Here is a 20,634-nt window from a genome sequence, read left to right as displayed (position 1 = left end):
GCTTTATCCCCAAAACAGTGTCAAACACACAGTAAGTACACACACAATGTGCTTTGTTTTAATGAATGAATCAATCTTGGGTTGGGTCCAGCTACCTCTAGGTACATAATGGCTTTCTTTCCAATCTTCTCATTTCACAAGGGCTTTGAGTTTTCATCCCTACTTATCATCAAGGTGTGCTGTGTGTGCTCCTTTTTTCCTCCTTTATTTCACTCTCTTATCTTTCCCTTTATCCCCTGCATTTGTGACTTTGCTTCTAGAACAATGAGTCTGCTTCTAGATTAGATGGGAGTCCAATAAACCATCATGGTGTCCTTCCAGGTTTGGAATTCAAGACACATCACTCAACTTTGGGATGATTCTGGAAATTCTAAAAGGGACCTTCGCTCATGGCATTAAACTCCACTCCTTATTTTGTTAGGTATGCTCATGAAAAATCTCTTGATGCACAAACCTTGCCATGAATTAAAGTTTATTTTATTTTCTTCTTTTAGGAACTGAGAAATAACTCTGTTAGTAAAGAGAATTAAAAAGTGAAAGAGTTGGGTAGAAATGAATGAGTCAAGTAAATGAATGCCACTTCAGAGGTAAGAAGGGAAGCTGACTAGCTGTGAAAGGACTCAGGGTAGGAATATGCCCTGCACTCACCATGAGGAAGATCGAAAGGCCTGGCACGCTAATGAGAGGTATCCAAGGCATAGGAGAATACAGAGGCCTGCAGGAGAGGGGAGGGACGAAACTATGTGTTATATTGAGTGGAACTGCATGACATCTCAGAAAAGCTCTGGGCTTGAGTCGGTTAGACCTGAGACCAACACCTTGCCAGATGATCCTGGGAAAATGATTTAACTTAAACTTTTGCATGTCTCGACTTCCCTCACTGTAAAATGAGAAAATCATTATCTCCTATGCAGGAGGATCACGAGAATTAAATGTGTAATATATGCAAAGCCATCATCATAGTACTGAACACATAGGATGCACTCAGTACATGAGATTTGTTATTATGTGTGTTACTATTATTATTTTTTTTTTTATTTTTTGGCAATATGCAGACCTCTCACTCTTGTGGCCTCTCCTGTTGTGGAGCACAGGCTCCGGATGCGCAGGCTCAGCGGCCATGGCTCATGGGCCCAGCCGCTCCGTGGCACATGGGATCCTCCCGGACCAGGGCACGAACCCGTATACCCTGCATCGGCAGGCGGACTCTCAACAACTGTGCCACCAGGGAAGCCCCTGTTACTATAATTTTGGTTGTTGTTATTATAAATATTATTCAGGCCTTAACTTAGATACTTGCTGTATTCCTTTCCTGCTGCCAAAAATGGGCAGCATATTAGGGCAAATAAGAACTACCCGTTGAGCAAAGGGAAATATTTCTCCTTCAGGAAATATTTCTATTAATTTCTAATCATCTCTCCCCCAGTTTTATTTCCCTGACTGAAAAGAAAAACTAATTCTTCCTTTGGATTTAGGGCGCTTTGAAAGCTTTCAAGAGCCCATGGTGGCAAGCTCGCTGACTGAAATGACATGAGCCCAATATAATGTCCCTGATCAGTTCACCACATTGAAAATTTGCAAAATGCATTGGCATAAAAGTGGGAGAGGCCTGTGAATGTAAACTGAAGTGACCTTCTACTTGTCCCAGTAGAAACCCTCAGTGCACAGTGGTCTGTCCAGCAAATGTCTCTGAAAGACCTGTAGGTCCCCATGGATGGCTTCACTGCTCTTTGGCCCTGGCGATTAGGGAGCCACAATGCAGGGGAGAGAGATGGAAGGGCTGTTTGTGAGCTGAGGCAAGAACCCTGGTTTTTGTTTTCCAGGGAAGAGTTTTATCTGGTACGGCTTCTATAAGCCAGTCCAGAAGTTGGAGATGTGCCACCAGAGAGTTACAGCACCAAGTATACCACAGCTCCTTTCCATTACTGTTATGTAATAACAAGACAATGTCACATGCCTTACTGTGTCATTAGGAGGATTCAAAATACAAAATACAAAGAGCCTGGCATCTAGTGGATGCTTACAGTATGGTAGCTGTAACTGTAATTCTTATTTTAATAGAAGTGAAAAAAAGGTTTATAGGACTTGAGAAGTTTCTGTCTGTGTTCAAAGGTACTGTTCAAACAACAATGAAGATGAAGACAAATAAAAGGGCAATCAATAATCTATTCTAGCCAGAAGTTAAGAAGGACCAGTAAATCAACCAATTAGTAAGTCAAACAATGGTTGAAATGAATAAAATCTGTTTAACTTCTTGTCACATTTTAAATATATATATATTTTTCCAGATTTTATTGTGCCAGGGGCCAAAAGCTGGGAAGAAAACTCATCAATTTTAAATGAAAAAAGACATGAAAATACTTCATCCTTTGAGAAAAAAAGAATGAATAGAAAAAAATTGACATTTTAATTAACTGGTTATGTGAACATTATAAACAACACACGAGATAATTGTGTGACTGTATATAGTCAACACAACACAATGGTTACAATGTTTTAGGCATTTACCATATAGGCTTCTAAGTACTTTTGTGTATTAAATCAGTTAAGCCTCACAATAACTCCATGAAGCACTATTATCCCCATTTTACTGATGAGGAAACTGAGACACAGGTAGGTTAAGTTACTCATCCAAAGTCACACAGCTTGGAAAAGGTTGAGCTGGCATTCAAACCCTGGTGGTCTGATTCATGAACCTGTACTTTAACCACTGTGCTGTATGGTGTTGTGTGATACATAATATTATAAATTTCTTTGGTATTTATAGCCCTTATTTCATTTCTTCTTCTTTTATTTATTTATTTATTTTTGGTGGTGCCACGTACCTTGCAGGATCTTAGTTCCTCAACCAGGGATTGAACCCTAGGGCCCCAGCAGAGAAAGTACTGAGTACCAACCACTGGACCCCCAGGGAATTCCCTCTCATATTTCTTTTTAAGAAGTTCAAATGTTAAATGCCTTTCATGTACCCTATCTCATGGCTTCATCATTTTTCCAACAGAAAACAGGGTTATTTTGACTTCTTTCTCTTCCTTAATATCCACAGTCAACCCACAGGGATTCTTCTGCCCTCACAATTTTTAAAAGAAACTCTTTTTTTCTTTTCCAATTCTACTGCTTTCTGATCCAACTCAGGTCTTCACTGTGCTTTTCCTGACCTGTGGTAGTATCCCCTCTCTATTCTCCCCTCCAGCTTCTCCCCTCCTCAAGCCGTACTTACATACAGATGTGTGTCTCCCCCAAGACAAAATACATTAGAATTCACAAGTGGGGGAGACTTGAGTACAAACAAGGTAAGCTGTTAGCCTGTGGTTCTAGAGGACATGATAACTATCTAATACCTTAAGTTTTCTTTGCTGAAAAATAATGAGGGATCAACTAGAACCTTAAGGACATTAAGTAAAATAAGCCAGTCACAAAAAGACAAGTACTGTATGATTCCACTTACACAAGGTATGTGAAGTAGTCAAATTCATAGAGTCAGGAAGTAGAATGGTGCTTGTGGGGGCTGAGGGGGAGGAGGCTGGGGAATTGCTGTTTAATAGATATGAAGTTTCAGTTTTGCAAGATGAAGGGAATTCTGGAGATGGATAGTTTTAATGGTAGCACAACAATGTGAATACACCTAATGCAATTGAACTGTACACTTAAAATGGTTAAAATGGAAAATTTTATGTCCTGCATATTTTACCACCATTTAAAAAATGTATAATTAAGTCTCACCTAGATTTTATCCAAAAAGTTGGAAAGTTTCTGTTTTAGACAGGTGACTAACAGCAGCACCTTACATTTGTATCATGGTTCACACTTACATATGTATATCATGCCATTTGAACCTAAAGACAACTTTGTGAAATAGAAATTATAGTTATGATCATTATCCCCAACTTTAAGTTTAGGAAATTTGAGGCTCAGATGGATTAAATGACCTGTTCTCAATCCTATACCTGGTAAATGATGCTAGAACTTGAATTAATGAAAGTTCGGTATTTTCCTAGGTATGGCTTTGAACTTTTATTTTAACACATAGCATTAGAAAATTGGTAACAGTATTAGACTGCCAGCCTGAGCAGTAAATTGTCATTCTGTTGCTTTCCTTGGAGGATTGAGGAGAAACCCAGAAGGTCTGCCATCCCTGAAAGTGTGTGGTGGCCAGAACAATTTGAGTTTACCTAACCACAGTATGGAAGTTACCCATCCCAGTATAGAGATGATGTGCTGAAGATTTGGAGGCTATTTGCATCAAGGATATTCTATTACTTGAGCAGAAATTTTGCATGGTTAACCATGAAGAATGAGACTTTGTGACATCATCCCTTTCTTTGTAAAACCCAGGTAGAATGAGAAGGAATTATTCTCTTTGAGATCACCTGAACTTGTGGTTTTTCCTGGCTTAGGGGAGAGAGAATGCTTTAAAATGGCATTTCCCCATTTATGTGTGGAATAATGATGTATGGGATTACTTTTTAAAAGTCCATTAAGATTGCATCAGCATATAGATGAAACAAGGTTGGCCATGAGTGATAATTACTGAAGCTGGTTGATGGGTACCTTGAGACTCACCATACTTATTATTCTCTCTATAAATTATAAAACAGCAATTCTCTAAGGGTTTTCTATGAGACGTTATGGAAAAAAAGAGGAGGTGTATTCTGTAGTCAAAATTTAGGAAATATAATTTACTAGATCCTTTCCTTGAAAGCCACAGTAAATATTAGACTATTAAAGACTCTGAAAAGTTCTGCCTTTAAGAGACCTTTAAAAACATTTTAACCCACGTTTTCTTCTCCAATCTGATTTGACTATTGAAACACCTGTTAACTTGTCAAACTAGCATTCCAATGGATGCACACTGGTGAACCTCTTTCAAAAGAGCATGTGGTGACTGTATTCATGAGAGAGAACAAGAACCGGACAGTTTCCTGCTCTTTCTGCCAAGAACAGTTTTTCAGAACCGGGGAAGCTTTGTTTTCTTTTTTGTATCACGGTAGAAAAGCAAGGAAACCACTTGCTGACTATGAGTGAAGCCAATACACAGGATGGAGAAGCCTCAGCTTCATGTGCTGGGTTAGGCACACGCAGCAGGAACAGAATGTGTCTAGTGATTAAGGGCAGGCTTCTGGGATCATACAGCCTGGGTTCAAATCCTAGCTGTGTGACCATGAGCAAGTTGCTTAATCTCTTTGTGCCTCAATTCCTTCATCTATAAAACAGGGTTAATAGGGTTAATAAGGTTTTTACAAAAATGTTATAGAATGGTTTCCAGATTTAGCAAACAAAAATGCAGCATGCCCAAATGTTGCATGGAAACATAAACATACTAAAAATTTATTTGCTGTTTATCTGAAGTTCAAATTTAACTGGGCATCCTGTGTTTTCTGGTAACCTTATTTTATAGGGCTGTTGGGAGGATACTGTAACGTAATCTATTGAAATTTCAAAACAGTGCCTGGCACATAGTAAAAAATTAAGTAACTATTGGTTATTGTCATTAATATTATCACTTTAATCAGAGGTACTTTCTTTTATTCTTGTTCTCCTAATAATTTTCTAGGGAATTTCCTCGGTATATAATTAAACCATTTATAGTCAGATATTCTCTTTAATCAGTAAAAAGAAGACAGTGGTATCTTCCAGCCAAGAAAGATGTATTAAGTTGCCCTTAATCTACCACTAATGGAAGAAATTTGAGGTAGGAAAAATTGTTAACATTAGTCATGTGTGGTAATTGTTAAATTTTTTTAGCTCCTAGAGAGTTACCTTTGTAAGGTTTTTCTTAGGTATTAACAACTTAGTATTAACTTGTAGTCCCTGAACACATGCTAACTGAGAGTGTAGAGGGAGAAAGGAAACCCACAACAGTTTGGTAGCTAAGGGAAGTCAGCCTGATGTTGTAAAACATGGAGGAAAGAATGGACCAGATGCTGTTAGCTGAGAGTTCACTGTAATATCCCAAAAAGGATTTCCCCTCAACCAGCTTGTCATGGTGTTGACAGTACAATTCCTGCAGAGTCCCTACACTTGCTTAATGCACATGTTTGCAAGGAACACACTGATATAAGTAAAAGTGTAACTTACATGGATTTCCCTATATAAAGTACACAGTGTTCTACAGCTTTTTTTTTTTTTCCAACACAGAAGTCTGACAGCTGGTGAATCATTCATAAATAAACTGATGATATATTTCTCTGGTCTCTCTCTCTCTCTCTCTCTCTCTCTCTCTCATTGCTGGTCTCTCTCTTTCTCTCATTGTTGACTCATAGTAAAGATTTATTGGACTAAAAATCATGATTTGCATAAACATATGGTTATGAAATTTTTCTTTAGAAGGTAAAGAAAGGAGTCCTGAGTACAGCAAGCTAAGAAAAATAAAAACTTCGTGTTTAATTTTTAAGTAAAAGTTGACTTTCCTTGAAATTATAAAAATAAATTTTGGATATTCTTTCAGAAAGAAAATGTACTTATCAGCATACTTTCACTCTACCAAATGAAAAAATGTGATGAAGAAAACGAGATCAAGAAAGCCTGCAAATTTCAAGGAGAGAGTCAGAGGCAGAGACAGACAGTGAGTAAAACAGAAAAAAGAGAAATAGAGAAACAGAGAGAATCAAAGACCACACAGAAAGTGAGAGATATAAAGGAATTAATTCCAAGACAGTAAAGTAGTAAATCCCCTTTACTTTGCAATCTCTCTCCCTATCTATTTTTTAAGGCGATGCCAACAGTATATTTTCTTTCCTTGACAACATACGGTAGCTGCCCCATCCCCCCTTTCCTAACTTGTCACACATACCATGGGTTGGGAAAAACATGATTTTAATGGTCAACCAAATCTATGCTTCAGGAAGTCATCCTACAACTCGAGTTTAGTTTTACTTTAATGCTTCAAAGACTGCTTATAAATATATCAGGAAAAAGGGAAAGGACTACTTAATTTAGAAAATGACTGTTTTTTGGCTTGCCAACACATAGTCGTTAAATTGAATGAAGCCAGTTTAGCTTCTGGTGCTAAACAGACCTAGAGGAGGTGTCTCCTGGCCTCGAGTAGCTATCAAAAGGGATCTACATTCAAGGCATTGTAAAGTAAGTGAATAGATAAATAACATTCGTAAAGTAAAAAATAACCAAACCAAACGGGCTTTTGTCAGGACATGTTCGCTCTTCATTATGAGGAAGTTGCAAAACTTGCATATTCAGCTTTCTGAGTTTGGTCTTCAGGAGACTACACTAGGGTAAAATGAAACCTGACACTTGATTTTCAGACCCTGCTGGTAACAATTTTATAGGAAAAGCAATGAGGAAAGTCTACTCACCAATGTCACAAACCTCAGCTCCTTGGCTCCTACACCTCGGTCCAGCCAGAAGGAAAGCAGGAGGCTAAGGCGAAGGCTTGCTGCCCTGGCCACAAGGAGGGTGGCAGCTCTCATTCTGGGGTGAGCTGCTTCTGGCTGGAGTTGGGACGTGCTGCTTCCAGGGCAAAAGCCATTAGAGGGGAAGCTATTTAACCAAGGGATTGAAAGGGAAGTGGGAGGAGCCAAGACTCGTGAATAGTAAAATCTCCAGGTGGCTTGGGGTGGGGTTTGGCCTGTGTTTGGTCAGATCATTTTTGGACTGGGTGTTAGAGCTTATGGTCTTCCGGATTTAAGTTAGAACACTAAGGCCCAGAAAGGGGAGAGCTGTTGCTCAAGGTCACAGAGCACATTACTAGATATTTCTTTTTTAGTTTATCTTTATCCTTTGTTTAGATGGAGTCTGATACAATGTTTGTTTTGTGGCTGTCACTTGGGAAAGGGATAGACCCTAAGTTTGGACACCTCAGGCCAGTGATTCCTAATTTTTTTGGCAATCCGGAATTATAGGGAGAGAAGTATGAAAGGAACTGCAGATAATAACATATATTGGGTGTATTCTCCAAGCCAAACATGGCGTCCTTTTCTAAACTCTCATGTAGCCTATTTTTAAGTAGAAGAAAAATAAGAGCAACTTTATTTTGAGAATTTTTAGTCACACTTTGAGATATTTGGGGCTCATCTGAGGTATCTCAAAATTAGGATTACAATTACCTTACCTAACCTGACACAGTTAACAAACAACAACAACCACACACTAACCTACAGCCCTGTGCTATTAGTCACCAACTCTGGCCAGGAGTCTTACAGTCTGGGCAAGTTACACCCTTGCTTCTCCAGCCGTGATCTAATCAAGGATGTTACAAAACAGGATAATCCGGACTGAGAGAATTTAGATTTCCATTTTCTCCCCGACCTGTCAGCCCCATATAGGCTAAAACAGGATTTTTTGTGCAAAGCTGCCTGTCGGGATGCTCCCACCTGATCAGAAGAGGGAACAACCCATTCTCTGGTACACTGCACTTGGGAGACCTCTGTTGTTATGTGATCACAGGGTGTCCTAGAATGTGGTACATAGGAGAGCTGTTGCTTTTTCCAGTGTGGGGAAATATGTGTGGAGAAGGAATGCATGTATGGTTGGGGTTTGATATTTAAGGGGACTTGTGACCCTCTATTTACCATCACATTCTCTACCTGCCAGTCCCCACTGTCATTTTTAATGGGTGAGATATTGAGGAGAAGAGTGTAGGGAAAAGGGGATGAAAACTAAGAGGTTGTCCGGGGCAGAGATGAAGTCACCACTTGGATTCCTGTTACATGTACCAGGCGACCTGAGAATGGAAGCTCCACCACCTACTTACCATCCACACAGGCTTAGTTCTGAACCAGGTGCTTTAAATTGTGTCAGATACTTGATTCTGTGCAATGTCTTATTTTCTCAAGAATCAGCCGGCTCCTTGTTCTCCTATCTTCTTCCTTGTCTCACCCTTTGATTGATACCTGGCAGTATTCTGGCTATAGCTTTAGTGCTTCCTGATAATGGTTCTAACCTATCTGTGCCATCTTGTGCTAGGTTGGATAAACCTTACTTCTGACACAGACCCTACTTTTTCTGTGTCACATCTTCTGAACTTCTTTTAGCCTTCCAAGTATGAACAACAATAACAGCAACAGCTTTTTATAGAGAGTGCCAGAAAAATGTTACTTGAATTGAACACATAAGTGAATGGCTTTTACTTCTACTCTATTTCAGTCATCATCCTAACTTCTACTTTGATCATCAAATTATAAAGGGAGACAGAGATCATTAATGTAGTTCTGAATACCATGAAGTTGAGGCTGAAAAGTCCTCTAAATTCATATGGATCTCATTTTAGGATCTTCTTTGGTCTCTTGAACCTTGAATTCATAAGGCCTTTGTAAAGACCTAAAATGTCATCGGGAATGAATATATGAATATGATATTATCGAAAGTGAGACTTGAAAAAATAGTGGGGTGTACTTATTGACATCCCAATGAACATGGCAATAATTTTAGTGTCAATAAGTAGCAGAACTTACTAGTGAAATCACTTTTGTCCCTCGTGGTACTCCTTTTGTCATATGTAAAGTGTTCAACCTCTAATTGGCCCAGTGTTAGGAAGTTCCATAAGCGGAGCAGATTGGGCTCATCAGAAAGCAAACTTCCAGGTGGAGATTTGCATGGGGGAAATTTATCAGGGAGTGCTCTCAGGATCAAAAACAGTAGGTGGAGGAGAAATAAACAGGACTGGGAAGAGAGAGAGGGCCTCAGTTGACGCTGCTAGTAATTCTGAAGCTGTGATGGCCTTTTGGAGTTGTCCTGAAGTGGGGAAAGTAGCCAGGCCTTTAATCCCTGCATTAGCCAGTCATGGGAGGCAGGCTGTTCCCGGCAGGGAGTGTGACAGTGGGTTAAAATGACTCTCTTCGGGAGGAGATTCTAGATGGCGGAAGAGTAAGACGTGGAGTTCAACTTCCTCCCCACAAATACATCAGAACTACATCTACATGTGGAACAACCCCTACAGAACACCTACTGAATGCTGGCATAAGACCTCAGACCTCCCAAAAGGCAAGAAACTCCCCACGTACCTGGGTAGGGCAAAAGAAAAAAACAGAGACAAAAAATAGGGATGGGACCTGCACCAGTGGAGGGAGCTGTGAACGAGGAAAGTTTTCCACACACTAGGAAGCCCCTTCACTGGCGGAGATGGGGGGTGGCGGAGGGGGGAAGCTTTGGAGCCACGGAGGAGAGTGCAGCAACAGGGGTGTGGAAGGCAAAGTGGAGAGATTTCAGCACAGAGGAATCGGTGCCAACCAGCACTCACCAGCCCGAGAGGCTTGTCTGCTCACCCACCGGGGCGGGTGGGGGCTGGGAGCTGAGGCTCAAGCTTTGGTCGGGTCCCAGGCAGAGGACTGGGGTTGGCTGCATGAACACAGCCTGAAGGGAGCCAGTGCACCACAGCTAGCCAGGAGGGAGTCCAGGGAAAAGTCTGGAACTGCCTAAGAGGCAAGAGACGTTTTCTTACCTCTTTATTTCATGGTGCGTGAGGAGAGGGAATTAAGGGCACCGCCTAAACGAGCTCCAGAGACGGGTGCGAGCCGGGGCTATCAGCGAGGTCCCCAGAGACGGGCATGAGACACTAAGGCTGCTGCAGCCACCAAGAAGCCTGTGTGCAAGCACAAGTCACTATCCACACCTCCCCTCCCAGCAGCCTGTGCAGCCTGCCACTGCCAGGGTCCCATGATCCAAGGACAACTTCCCTGGGAGAACACATAGCCCACCTCAGGCTGTTGAAAGGTCATGCTGGCTTCTGCCGCCACAGACTTGCCCTGCATTCAGTGCTGCTCCCTCCCCCGCCCCACCAGTCAGAGTGATCCAGAGACCCCTAATCAGCTGCTTCTTTAACGCCGCCGTCTTGTCTGGACTGGAACAGACACCCTCAGGCGACCTACACTCAGAGGTGGGGCCAAATCCAAAGCTGAACCCAAGGAGCGGAGTGAACAAAGAAGAGAAAGGGAAATCTCTCCAAGCAGCCTCAGCAGCAGCAGATTAAATCTCCACAATCAACTTGATGTACCTTGCATCTGCGGAATATCTGAATAGACAACAAATCATCCCCAATTGAGGCAGTGGACTTTGAGAACAATGATATATTTTTTCCTTTTTCTCTTTTTGTGACTGTTTATGTGTATGCTTCTGTGTTTGATTTTGTCTGTATAGCTTTGCTTTCACCATTTGTCCTAGGGTTCTGTCTGTCCGTTTTTTGTTTTAGTATAGTTTTTAGCACTTGTTATCATTGGCGAATTTGGTTTTTGGTTTGGTTGCTCTCTTCTTTCTTTTTTTTAATTAGTTAAAATTTTATTTTTAATAATTATTTTTTATTTTAATAAATTTATTTTATTTTATTGTTTTCTTTCTTTCTTCTTTTCTCTTTTTATTCTGAGCAGTGTGGATGACAGGCTCTTGGTGCTCTGGCTGGGCATCAGGCCTGTGCCTCTGAGGTGGGAGAGCCGAGTTCAGGACTGTGGTCCACCAGAGACCTCCCAGCTCCACGTAATATCAAATCGCGAAAATCTCCCAAACATCTCCATCTAAACTCCAAGACCCAGCTTCACTCAATGACCAGCAAGCTACAGTGCTGGACACCCAATGCCAAACAAGTAGCCAGACAGGAACACAAACCCACCCATTAGCAGAGAGGCTACCTAAAATTATAATAAGGTCAGAGACACCACAAAACATACCACCGGACATGGTACTGCACACCAGAAAGACAAGATACAGCCTCATCCACCAGAACACGAGCACTAGTCCCCTCAACCAGGAAACCTACACAACCCACTGAACCAACCTTAGCCTCTGGGGACAGACACCAAAAACAATGGGAACTACGAACCTGCAGCCTGCAAAAAGGAGACATCAGACACAATAAGTTAAGCAAACTGAGAAGACATAGAAACACAGAGCAGATGAAGGAGCAAGGTAAACACCCACCAGACCAAACAAATGAAGAAGAAATAGTCTACCTGAAAAAGAATTCAGAGTAATGATAGTAATGATGATCCAAAATCTTGGAAACATAATGGAGAAAATACAAGAAAAGTTTAACAACAACCTAAAGAACTAAAGAGAAAACAAACGATGAATAACACAACAAATGACACTAAAAATACTCTGAAGAAATCAATAGCAGAAAAACCAGGGCAGAAGAATGGATAAGTGATTAAAAACCTTCCAACCAACAAAAGCCCAGGACCAGATGGCTCCACAGGCGAATTCCATGAAACATTTACAGGAGAGCTAACATCTATATTGCTCAAACTCTTCCAATACATAGCAGAGGGAGGAACACTCCCAAACTCATTCTGTGAAGCCACCATCACTCTCATACCAAAACCAGAAAAAGATGTCAGAAAGAAAGGCCTACTACAGGCCAATATCACTGATGAACATAGATGCAAAAACCCTCAACAAAATAGTAGCAAACAAAATCCAACAATACATTAAAAGGATCATACATTATGATGAAGTGGGGATTATCCCAGGAATGCAAGGATTCTTCAATATATGCAAATCAATCAATGTGATACACCATATTAACAAACTGAAGGATAAAAACCATATGATCATCTCAATAGAGGCAGAGAAAGCTTTTGACAAAATTCAACACCCGTTTCTGATAAAAAACCCTCCAGAAAGTAGGCATACAGGGAGCTTACCTCAACATAATAAAGGCCATATATGACAAACCCACAGCCAACATCGTGCTCAATGGTGAAACACTGAAACGATTTACACTAAGATCAGGAACAAGACAAGGTTGTCCACTCTCACCACTATTATTCTGCATTGTTTTGGAAGTTTTAGCCACAACAATCAAGAGAAGAGAAAGAAATAAATAAAAGAAATCCAAATCGGAAAATAAGAAGTAAACTGTCACTGTTCGGAGATGACATGATACTATATATAGAAAATCCTAAAGATGTTACCAGAAAATTACTAGAGATAATCAATGAACTTGCTAAAGTAGCAGGATACAAAATTAATGCACAGAAATCTCTTGCATTCCTGAACACTAATGATGAAAAATCTGAAAGTGAAATTAAGGGAACACTCCCATGTACCATTGCAACAAAAAGAATAAATACCTAGGAATAAACTTACCTAAGGAGACAAAAGACCTGTATGCAGAAAACTGTAAGAAACTGATGAAAGAAATTAAAGATGATACAAATAGATGGAGAGATAACCATGTTCTTGGATTGGAAGAATCAACATTGTAAAAATGACTATACCATCCAAAGCAATTTATTGATTCAGTTCAATCCTTCTCAAACTACCCCTGGCATTTTTCACAGAACTAGAACAAAAAATTTCACAATTTATATGGAAACACAAAAGACACCAAATAGCCAAAGCAATCTTGAGAACGAAAAACGGAGCTGGAGGAATCAGACTCCATGACTTCAGACTATACTAGTGAGTGACAGTAATCAAGACAGTATGGTACTGGCACAAAAACAGACATATAGATCAATGGAACAGGATAGAGAGCCCAGAGGTAAACCCACGCACATATGGTCACGTTATTTTTGATAAATGAGACAATGATATACAATGGAGAAAAGACAGCCTCTTCAAGTGGCTCTGGGAAATTGGATGGCTACATGTAAAAGAATGAAATTAGAACACTCCCTAACACCATACGCAAAAATAAACTCAAAATGGATTAAAGAACTAAATTTCAAGCCAGAGGCTATAAAACTCTTTGAGGAAAAAATAGGCAGAACACTCTATGACATAAATCACAGCAAGATCCTTTTTGACCCACCTGTTAAAGAAATGGAAATATAAACAAAACTAAACAAATTGGACCTAATGAAACAATAGATTTTGCGCAGCAAAGGAAACCATAAAGAAGACAAAAGACAACCCTCAGAATGGGAGAAAATATTTGCAAATGAAGCAACTGACAAAGGATTAATCTCCAAAATTCACAAGGAGCTCATGCAGCTCAATGTCATAAAAAAAAAAAAACCCAAACCAGAAATGGGCAGAACACCTAAATAGACATTTCTCCGAAGAAGATATAGAGATTGTCAACAAACACATGAAAGAATGCTCAACATCATTAATCATTAGAGAAATGCAAGTCAAAACTACAATGAGATATAATCTCACACCAGTCAGAATGGCCATGATAACAAAATATACAAACAATAAATGCTGGAGAGGGTGTGGAGAAAAGGGAACCCTCTTGCACTGTTGGTGGGAATGTAAATTGATACAGCCACTATGGAGAACAGTATGGACGTTCCTTAGAAAACTGAAAAAAACTACCATGTGACCCAGCAATCCCACTGCTTGGCATACACCGTGCAAAAACCATAATCCAAAAAGTCATGTACCACAGTGTTCACTGCAGCTCTATTTACAATAGCCAGGGCATGGAAGAAACCTGAGTGTCCATCAACAAATGAATGGATAAAGAAGATGTGGCACATATATACAATGGAATATTAGCCATAAAAAGAAACGAAATTGAGTTATTTGTACTGAGGTGGATGGACTTACAGTGTGTCATACAGAGTGAAGTACGTCAGAAAGACAAAAACAAATACTGTATGGTAACACATATATATGGAATCTAAAAAAGAAAAAACAGTCATGAAGAACCTAGGGGCAGGACGGGAATAAAGAAAAGACTTACTAGAGAATGCACTTGACGACACGGGGAGGGGGAAGGGTAAGCTGGGACAAAGTGAGAGAGTGGCATGGACATATATACACTACCAAATGTAAAACATAGCCAGTGGGAAGCAGCCGCATAGCACAGGGAGATCAGCTCAGTGCTTTGTGACCACCCAGAGGGGTAGGACAGGGAGTGTGGGAGGGAGGCACAAGAGCGAAGAGATATGGGGATATATGTATATGTATAGCTGATTCACTTTGTTATAAAGTACAGACTAACTCACCTTTGTAAAGCAATTATACTCCAATAAAGATGTTAAAGAAAATAAAAGGTATCAATGTGCACATTTCAGAGACTTAAGAAAAACAAAAAACCTCTCTTCTCCAGTGGCAGTTCTCAAAGGAATTGACAGCTGAGTGATGTCAGACAACAAATTCCCGAGAGCTGGGGCAAATTAACTCTGTAGGTCATGAAGGGATATCTGGATGGTGTCGCATACAATCCATTACAATGAACAAATATTTGTAGGGAAAAAAAATTCACGATCCTTGGTAGATAAAGAGCTATAAAATCACCAAGTGAGCCTCTGATAGCAAGAGTTTGGGTTGGAGTGGAGATCCATCAATAGGTATATTATTTGTTCCCAGGTAGGACTGCTGTGTTAAAACTCTCTGACTTGCTACATCCTTACGATTCTATTATTTGGTTCTCAGTGCCTTATGGAATGTTGGGCATGCAATAATATTGACTGATGATATTGATATAAAGGGAAATATTTGTAATCGAGCCTTGTTAAAATGTTAGCTTATTTGAGGCAAAATTTTATATAAGATTTGTTTAGAGTAAAAGTTCACCCCTCAACTGATCATTTTGTGGTCTTGTGTGTGTATATGTCTGTTGGACCTTGTCATAAAATAACTATTTTTTTTACATCTTTATTGGAGTATAATTGCTTTACAATGGTGTGTTAGTTTCTGCTTTATAACAAAGTGAATCAGTTATACATATACATATGTTCCCATATCTCTTCCCTCTTGCGTCTGTGTCCCTCCCAACCTCCGTATCCCACCCATCCGCGTGGTCACAAAGGACGGAGCTGATCTCCCTGTGCTATGCGGCTGCTTCCCACTAGCTAGCTATTTTACGTTTGGTAGTGTATATATGTCCATGCCACTCTCTCACTTTGTCACAGCATACCCTTCCCCCTCACCATATGCTCAAGTCCATTCTCTAGTAGGTCTGTGTCTTTATTCCCATCTTACCCCTAGGTTCTTCATGACATTTTTTTCTTATATTCCATATATACGTGTTAGCATACAGTGTCTTTCTCTTTCTGACTTACTTCACTTTGTATGACAGACTCTAGGTCCATCCACCTCACTATAAATAACTCAATTTCATTTCTTTTTATGGTTGAGTAATATTCCATTGTATATATGTGGTCACATCTTATTTATCCATTCATCCAATGATGGACACTTCTCTGGGCTATTGTAAGTAGAACTGCAATGAACATTTTGGTACATGACTCTTTTTGAATTATGGTTTCCTCAGAGTATATGCCCAAGAGTGGGATTGCTGGGTCATATGGTAGTTCTATTTGTAGTTTTTTAAGGAACCTCCATACTGTTGTCCATAGTGGCTGAACCAATTCACATTCCCACCAGCAGTGTAAGAGTGTTCCCTTTTCTCCACACCCTCTCCAGCATTTATTGTTTGTATATTTTGTTATGATGGCCATTTGACTGGTGTGAGATGATATCTCTTTGTAGTTTTGACTTGCATTTCTCTAATGATTAATGATGTTCAGCATTCTTTCATGTGTTTGTTGACAATCTCTATATCTTCTTTGGAGAAATGTCAATTTAGGTGTTCTGTCCACTTTTGGATTGGGTTGTTTTTTTTTTTTTTTGTTATTGAGCTGCATGAGCTGCTTATAAAGTTTAGCAATTAATCCTTTGTCAATTGCTTCATTTGCAAATATTTTCTCCCATTCTGAGGGTTGTCTTTTGGTCTTGTTTAAGGTTTCCTTTGCTGTGCAAAAGCTTTGAAGTTTCATTAGGTCCCATTTGTTTTTTTTTTTTTAATTTCCATTTCTCTAGGAAGTGGGTCAAAAAGGATCTTGCTGTGATTTATGTCATAGAGTGTTCTGCCTATGTTTTCCTCCAAGAGTTTGACAGTTTCTGGCCTTACATTGAGGTCTTTAATCCGTTATGACCCTATTTTTGTGTATGGTTCTAGGGAGTGATCTAATCTCATACTTTTCCATGTACCTGTCCAGTTTTCCCTGCACCACTTTCTCCACTGTACATTCCTGCCTTTTTTATCTAAGATAAGGTGACCATATGTGCGTGGGTTTATCTTTGGGCTTTCTATCCTGTTCCCTGGATCTATCTTTCTGTTTTTTGTGCCAGTACCATACTGTCTTGATTACTGTAGCTTTGTAGTATAGTCTGAAGTCAGGGAGCCTGATTCCTCCAGCTTCATTTTTCATTCACAAGATTGCTTTGGCTATTTGGGGTCTTTTGTGTTTCAATACAAATTGTGAAATTCTTTTGTTCTAGTTCTGTGAAAAATGCCAGTGGTAGTTGAACAGGTATTGCATTGAATCTGTAGATTGCTTTGGGTAGTACAGTCATTTTCACAATGTTGATTCTTCCAATCCAAGAACATGGTATATCTCTCCATCTATTTGTATCATCTTTAACTTCGTTCACCAGTGTCTTATAATTTTCTGCATAGAAATCTTTTGTCTCCTTAGGTAGGTTTATTCCTAGATATTTTATTCTTTTTGTTGCAATGGTAAATGGGAGTGTTTTCTTGATTTCATTTTCAGATTTTTCATCATTAGTGTATAGGAATGCCAGAGACTTCTGTGGTATCCTGCTACTTTACCAAATTCATTGATTAGCTCTAGTAGTTTTCTGGTAGCAACTTTAGGATTCTCTATGTATAGTATCATGCCATCTGCAAACAGTGACAGCTTTACTTCTTCTTTTCCGATTTGGATTCCTTTTATTTCCTTTTCTTCTCTGATTGCTGTGGCTAAAACTTCCAAAACTATGTTGAATAAGAGTGGTGAGAGTGGGCAACCTTGTCTTGCTCCTGATCTTAGTGGAAATGGTTTCAGTTTTTCACCATTGAGGACAATGTTGGCTGTGGGTTTGTCATATATGACCTTTATTATGTTCAGGAAAGTTTCCTCTATGCCTACTTTCTGGAGGGTTTTTTATCATAAATGGGTGTTGAGTTTTGTCGAAAGCTTTCTCTGCATCTATTGAGATGATCATATGGATTTTTCGCTTTCAGTTTTTTGTATGGTGTATCACATTGATTGATTTGCGTATATTGAAGAATCCTTGCATTCCTGGAATAAACCCCACTTGATCATGGTGTATCATCCTTTTCATGTGCTGTTGGATTCTGTTTGCTAGTATTTTGTTGAGGATTTTTGCCTCTATGTTTATCAGTGATATTGGCCTGTAGTTTTCTTTCTTGGTGACATCCTTGTCTCGTTTTGCTATCAGGGTCATGGTGGCCTCGTAGAATGAGATTGGGAGTGTTTTTCCCTCTTCTATATTTTGGAAGAGTTTGAGAAGGATAGGTGTTAGCTCTTCTCTAAATGTTTGATAGAATTCGCCTGTGAAGCCATCTGGTCCTTGGCTTTTGTTTGTTGGAAGATTTTTAATCACAGTTTCAATTGCAGTGCTTGTGATTGGTCTGTTCATATTTTCTATTTCTTCCTGAGGCAATTTTGGCAGGTTGTGCATTTCCAAGAATTTGTCCATTTCTTCCAGGTTGTCCATCTTATTGGCATAGAGTTGCTTGTAGTTATCTCTCATGATCTCTTGTATTTCTGGAGTGTCAGTTTTTACTTCTCCTTTTTAATTTCTAATTCTATATATTTGAGTCTTCTCCCTTTTTTTCTTGATGAGTCTGGCTAATGGTTTATCAATTTTGTTTATGTTATCAAAGAACCAGCTTTTAGAGTTATTGATCTTTGCTATCTTTTCCTTCATTTCTTTTTCATTTATTTCTGATCTGATCTTTATGATTTCTTTCCCTCTGCTAACTTTGGGGTTATTTTGTTCTTCTTTCTCTAGTTGTTCTAGTTGTTAAGTTAGGTTGTTTATTTGAGATGATTCTTTTTTCTTGAGGTAGGATTGTATTGCTATAAACTTCCTTTTAGAATGGCTCTTGCTGCGTCCCATAGGTTTGGGTCATCGTGTTTTCATTGTCATTTATTTCTAGGTAGTGTTGGATTTCCTCTTTGATTTCTTCCGTGATCTCTTGGTTATTATGTTGTGTATGTTTTAGCCTCTCTGTGTTTGTATTTGTTACAAATTTTTTCCTGTAATTGATATCTAGTGTCATAGCATTGTGGTTGGAAAAGATACTTGATACTATTTCAATTTCCTTAAATTTACCAAGGCTTGATTTGTGACCCACGATATGATCTATCCTGGAGCATGTTCCATAGGCACTTGAGAGAAGGTGTACTCTGCAGCTTTTGGGTGGAATGTCCTATAAATATCAAGTCCATGATGTTTACTGTATCATCTAAAGCTTGTGTTTTCTTCTTTATTTTAATTTTGGATGATCTATCCATTGGTGAAAGTGGGATGTTAAAGTACCTTTGATTTGTTATGTCAATTTTCGATATGATTGTGTTATTGTTGATTTTCCCTTTTGTGCCTGTTAGCATTTGCCTTATGTATTGAGGTGCTCCTATGTTTGGTGCATAAATATTTACAATTGTTGTAACTTCTTCTTGGATTGATACCTTGATCGTTATGTAGTGTCCTTCCTTGTCTCCTATAATAGTCTTTGTTTAAAGTTTATTTTGTTTGATATGAGAATTGCTACTCCAGCTTTCTTTTGATTTCCATTTGCATGGCATATCTTTTTCCATCCCCTCACTTTCAGTCTGTATGTGTCCCTAGGTCTGAAGTGGGTCTCTTGTACACAGCATATATACGGGTCTTGTTTTTTTTATCCATTCCTTCAGTCTGTGTCTTTTGGTGGGAGCATTTAATCCATTTACATTTAAGGTAATTATCAATATGTATGTTCCTATTACGATTTTCTTAATTGTTTTGTGTGTATTATTGTAAGTCTTTTCCTTCTCTTGTGTTTCCTGCCTCGAGAAGTTCCTTGAGCATTTGTTGTAAAGCTGGGTTGGTGGTGCTGAATTCTCTTAGCTTTTGCTTGTCTGTAAAGATTTTAATTTCTCTGTCGAATGTGAATGAGATCCTTGCTGGGTCGAGTAATCTTGGTTGTAGGTTTTTCCCTTTCATCACTTTAAATATGTCCTGCCACGCCCACTGCCTTGCAGAGTTTCTGCTGAAAGATCAGTTGTTAACCTTATGGGGATTCTCTTGTATATTATGTGTTGTTTTTCCCTTGCTCTTTTAATATTTTGATAGTTTGATTAATATGTGTCGTGGCATGTTTCTCCTTGGATTTATCCTGTATGGGACTCTCTGCTCTTCCTGGAGTTGATTAATTCCTTCCTTTCCCATATTAGGGAAGTTTTCAACTATAATCTCTTCAAATATTTTCTCAGTCCCTTCTTTTCCTCTTCTTCTTCAGGGACCCCTATATTTCAAATGTTGGTGCTTTTAATATTGTCCCAGAGGTCGCTGAGACTGTCCTCAATTATTTTCATCTTTTTTCTTTATTCTGCTCTGTGGTAGTTATTTCCACTATTTTATCTTCCAAGTCACTTATCCATTCTTTGGCCTCAGTTATTCTATTGATTCCTTCTAGAGAATTTTTTTTTCTATTTTTATTCTTGCTTTTTTTTTTCTTTCCAGAGAATTTTAAATTTCATTTGCTGTGTTGTTCATCATTGTTTGTTTGCTTTTTTGTCCTTTTAGGTCCTTGTTTAACGTTTCTTGTATTTTCTCCATTCTATTTCTAAGATTTTGGATCATCTTTACTATCATTATTCTGAATTCTTTTTAGGTAGATTGCCTATTTCCTCTTCATTTGTTTGGTCTGGTGGGTGTTTACCTTGCTCCTTCATGTGCTGTGTGTTTCTCTGTCTTCTCATTTTGCTTATCTTACTG

General features: G+C 39.1%; 1 protein-coding gene across 5 annotated transcripts in view; it reads right to left on the bottom strand.

Moving 5' to 3' along the window:
* Positions 1-7,512, bottom strand: part of ACP3 (acid phosphatase 3) — a 39,907-nt gene extending 32,395 nt beyond the window's left edge. For 2 of the 5 annotated variants that reach the window (XM_027091561.1, XM_027091563.1), the window contains exon 1: positions 7,314-7,501. In XM_027091561.1, coding sequence (XP_026947362.1) covers positions 7,314-7,427 — 114 coding nt within the window. In that variant the 5' untranslated portion in view covers positions 7,428-7,501. Of the gene's footprint in view, positions 1-7,313 lie in introns of all 5 variants that reach the window. The other 3 variants (XM_027091559.1, XM_027091562.1, XM_027091564.1) reach the window with 3 other exon arrangements.
* Between the last annotated feature and the right edge of the window lie 13,122 nt (positions 7,513-20,634).

Source organism: Aethalodelphis obliquidens, unplaced genomic scaffold, assembly GCF_003676395.1.
Source record: "Aethalodelphis obliquidens isolate GAN/ISIS:26980383/991018 unplaced genomic scaffold, ASM367639v1 scaffold72, whole genome shotgun sequence".
NCBI lineage: Eukaryota > Metazoa > Chordata > Mammalia > Artiodactyla > Delphinidae > Aethalodelphis > Aethalodelphis obliquidens.
This window is presented reverse-complemented; position numbering and strand designations above follow the sequence as displayed.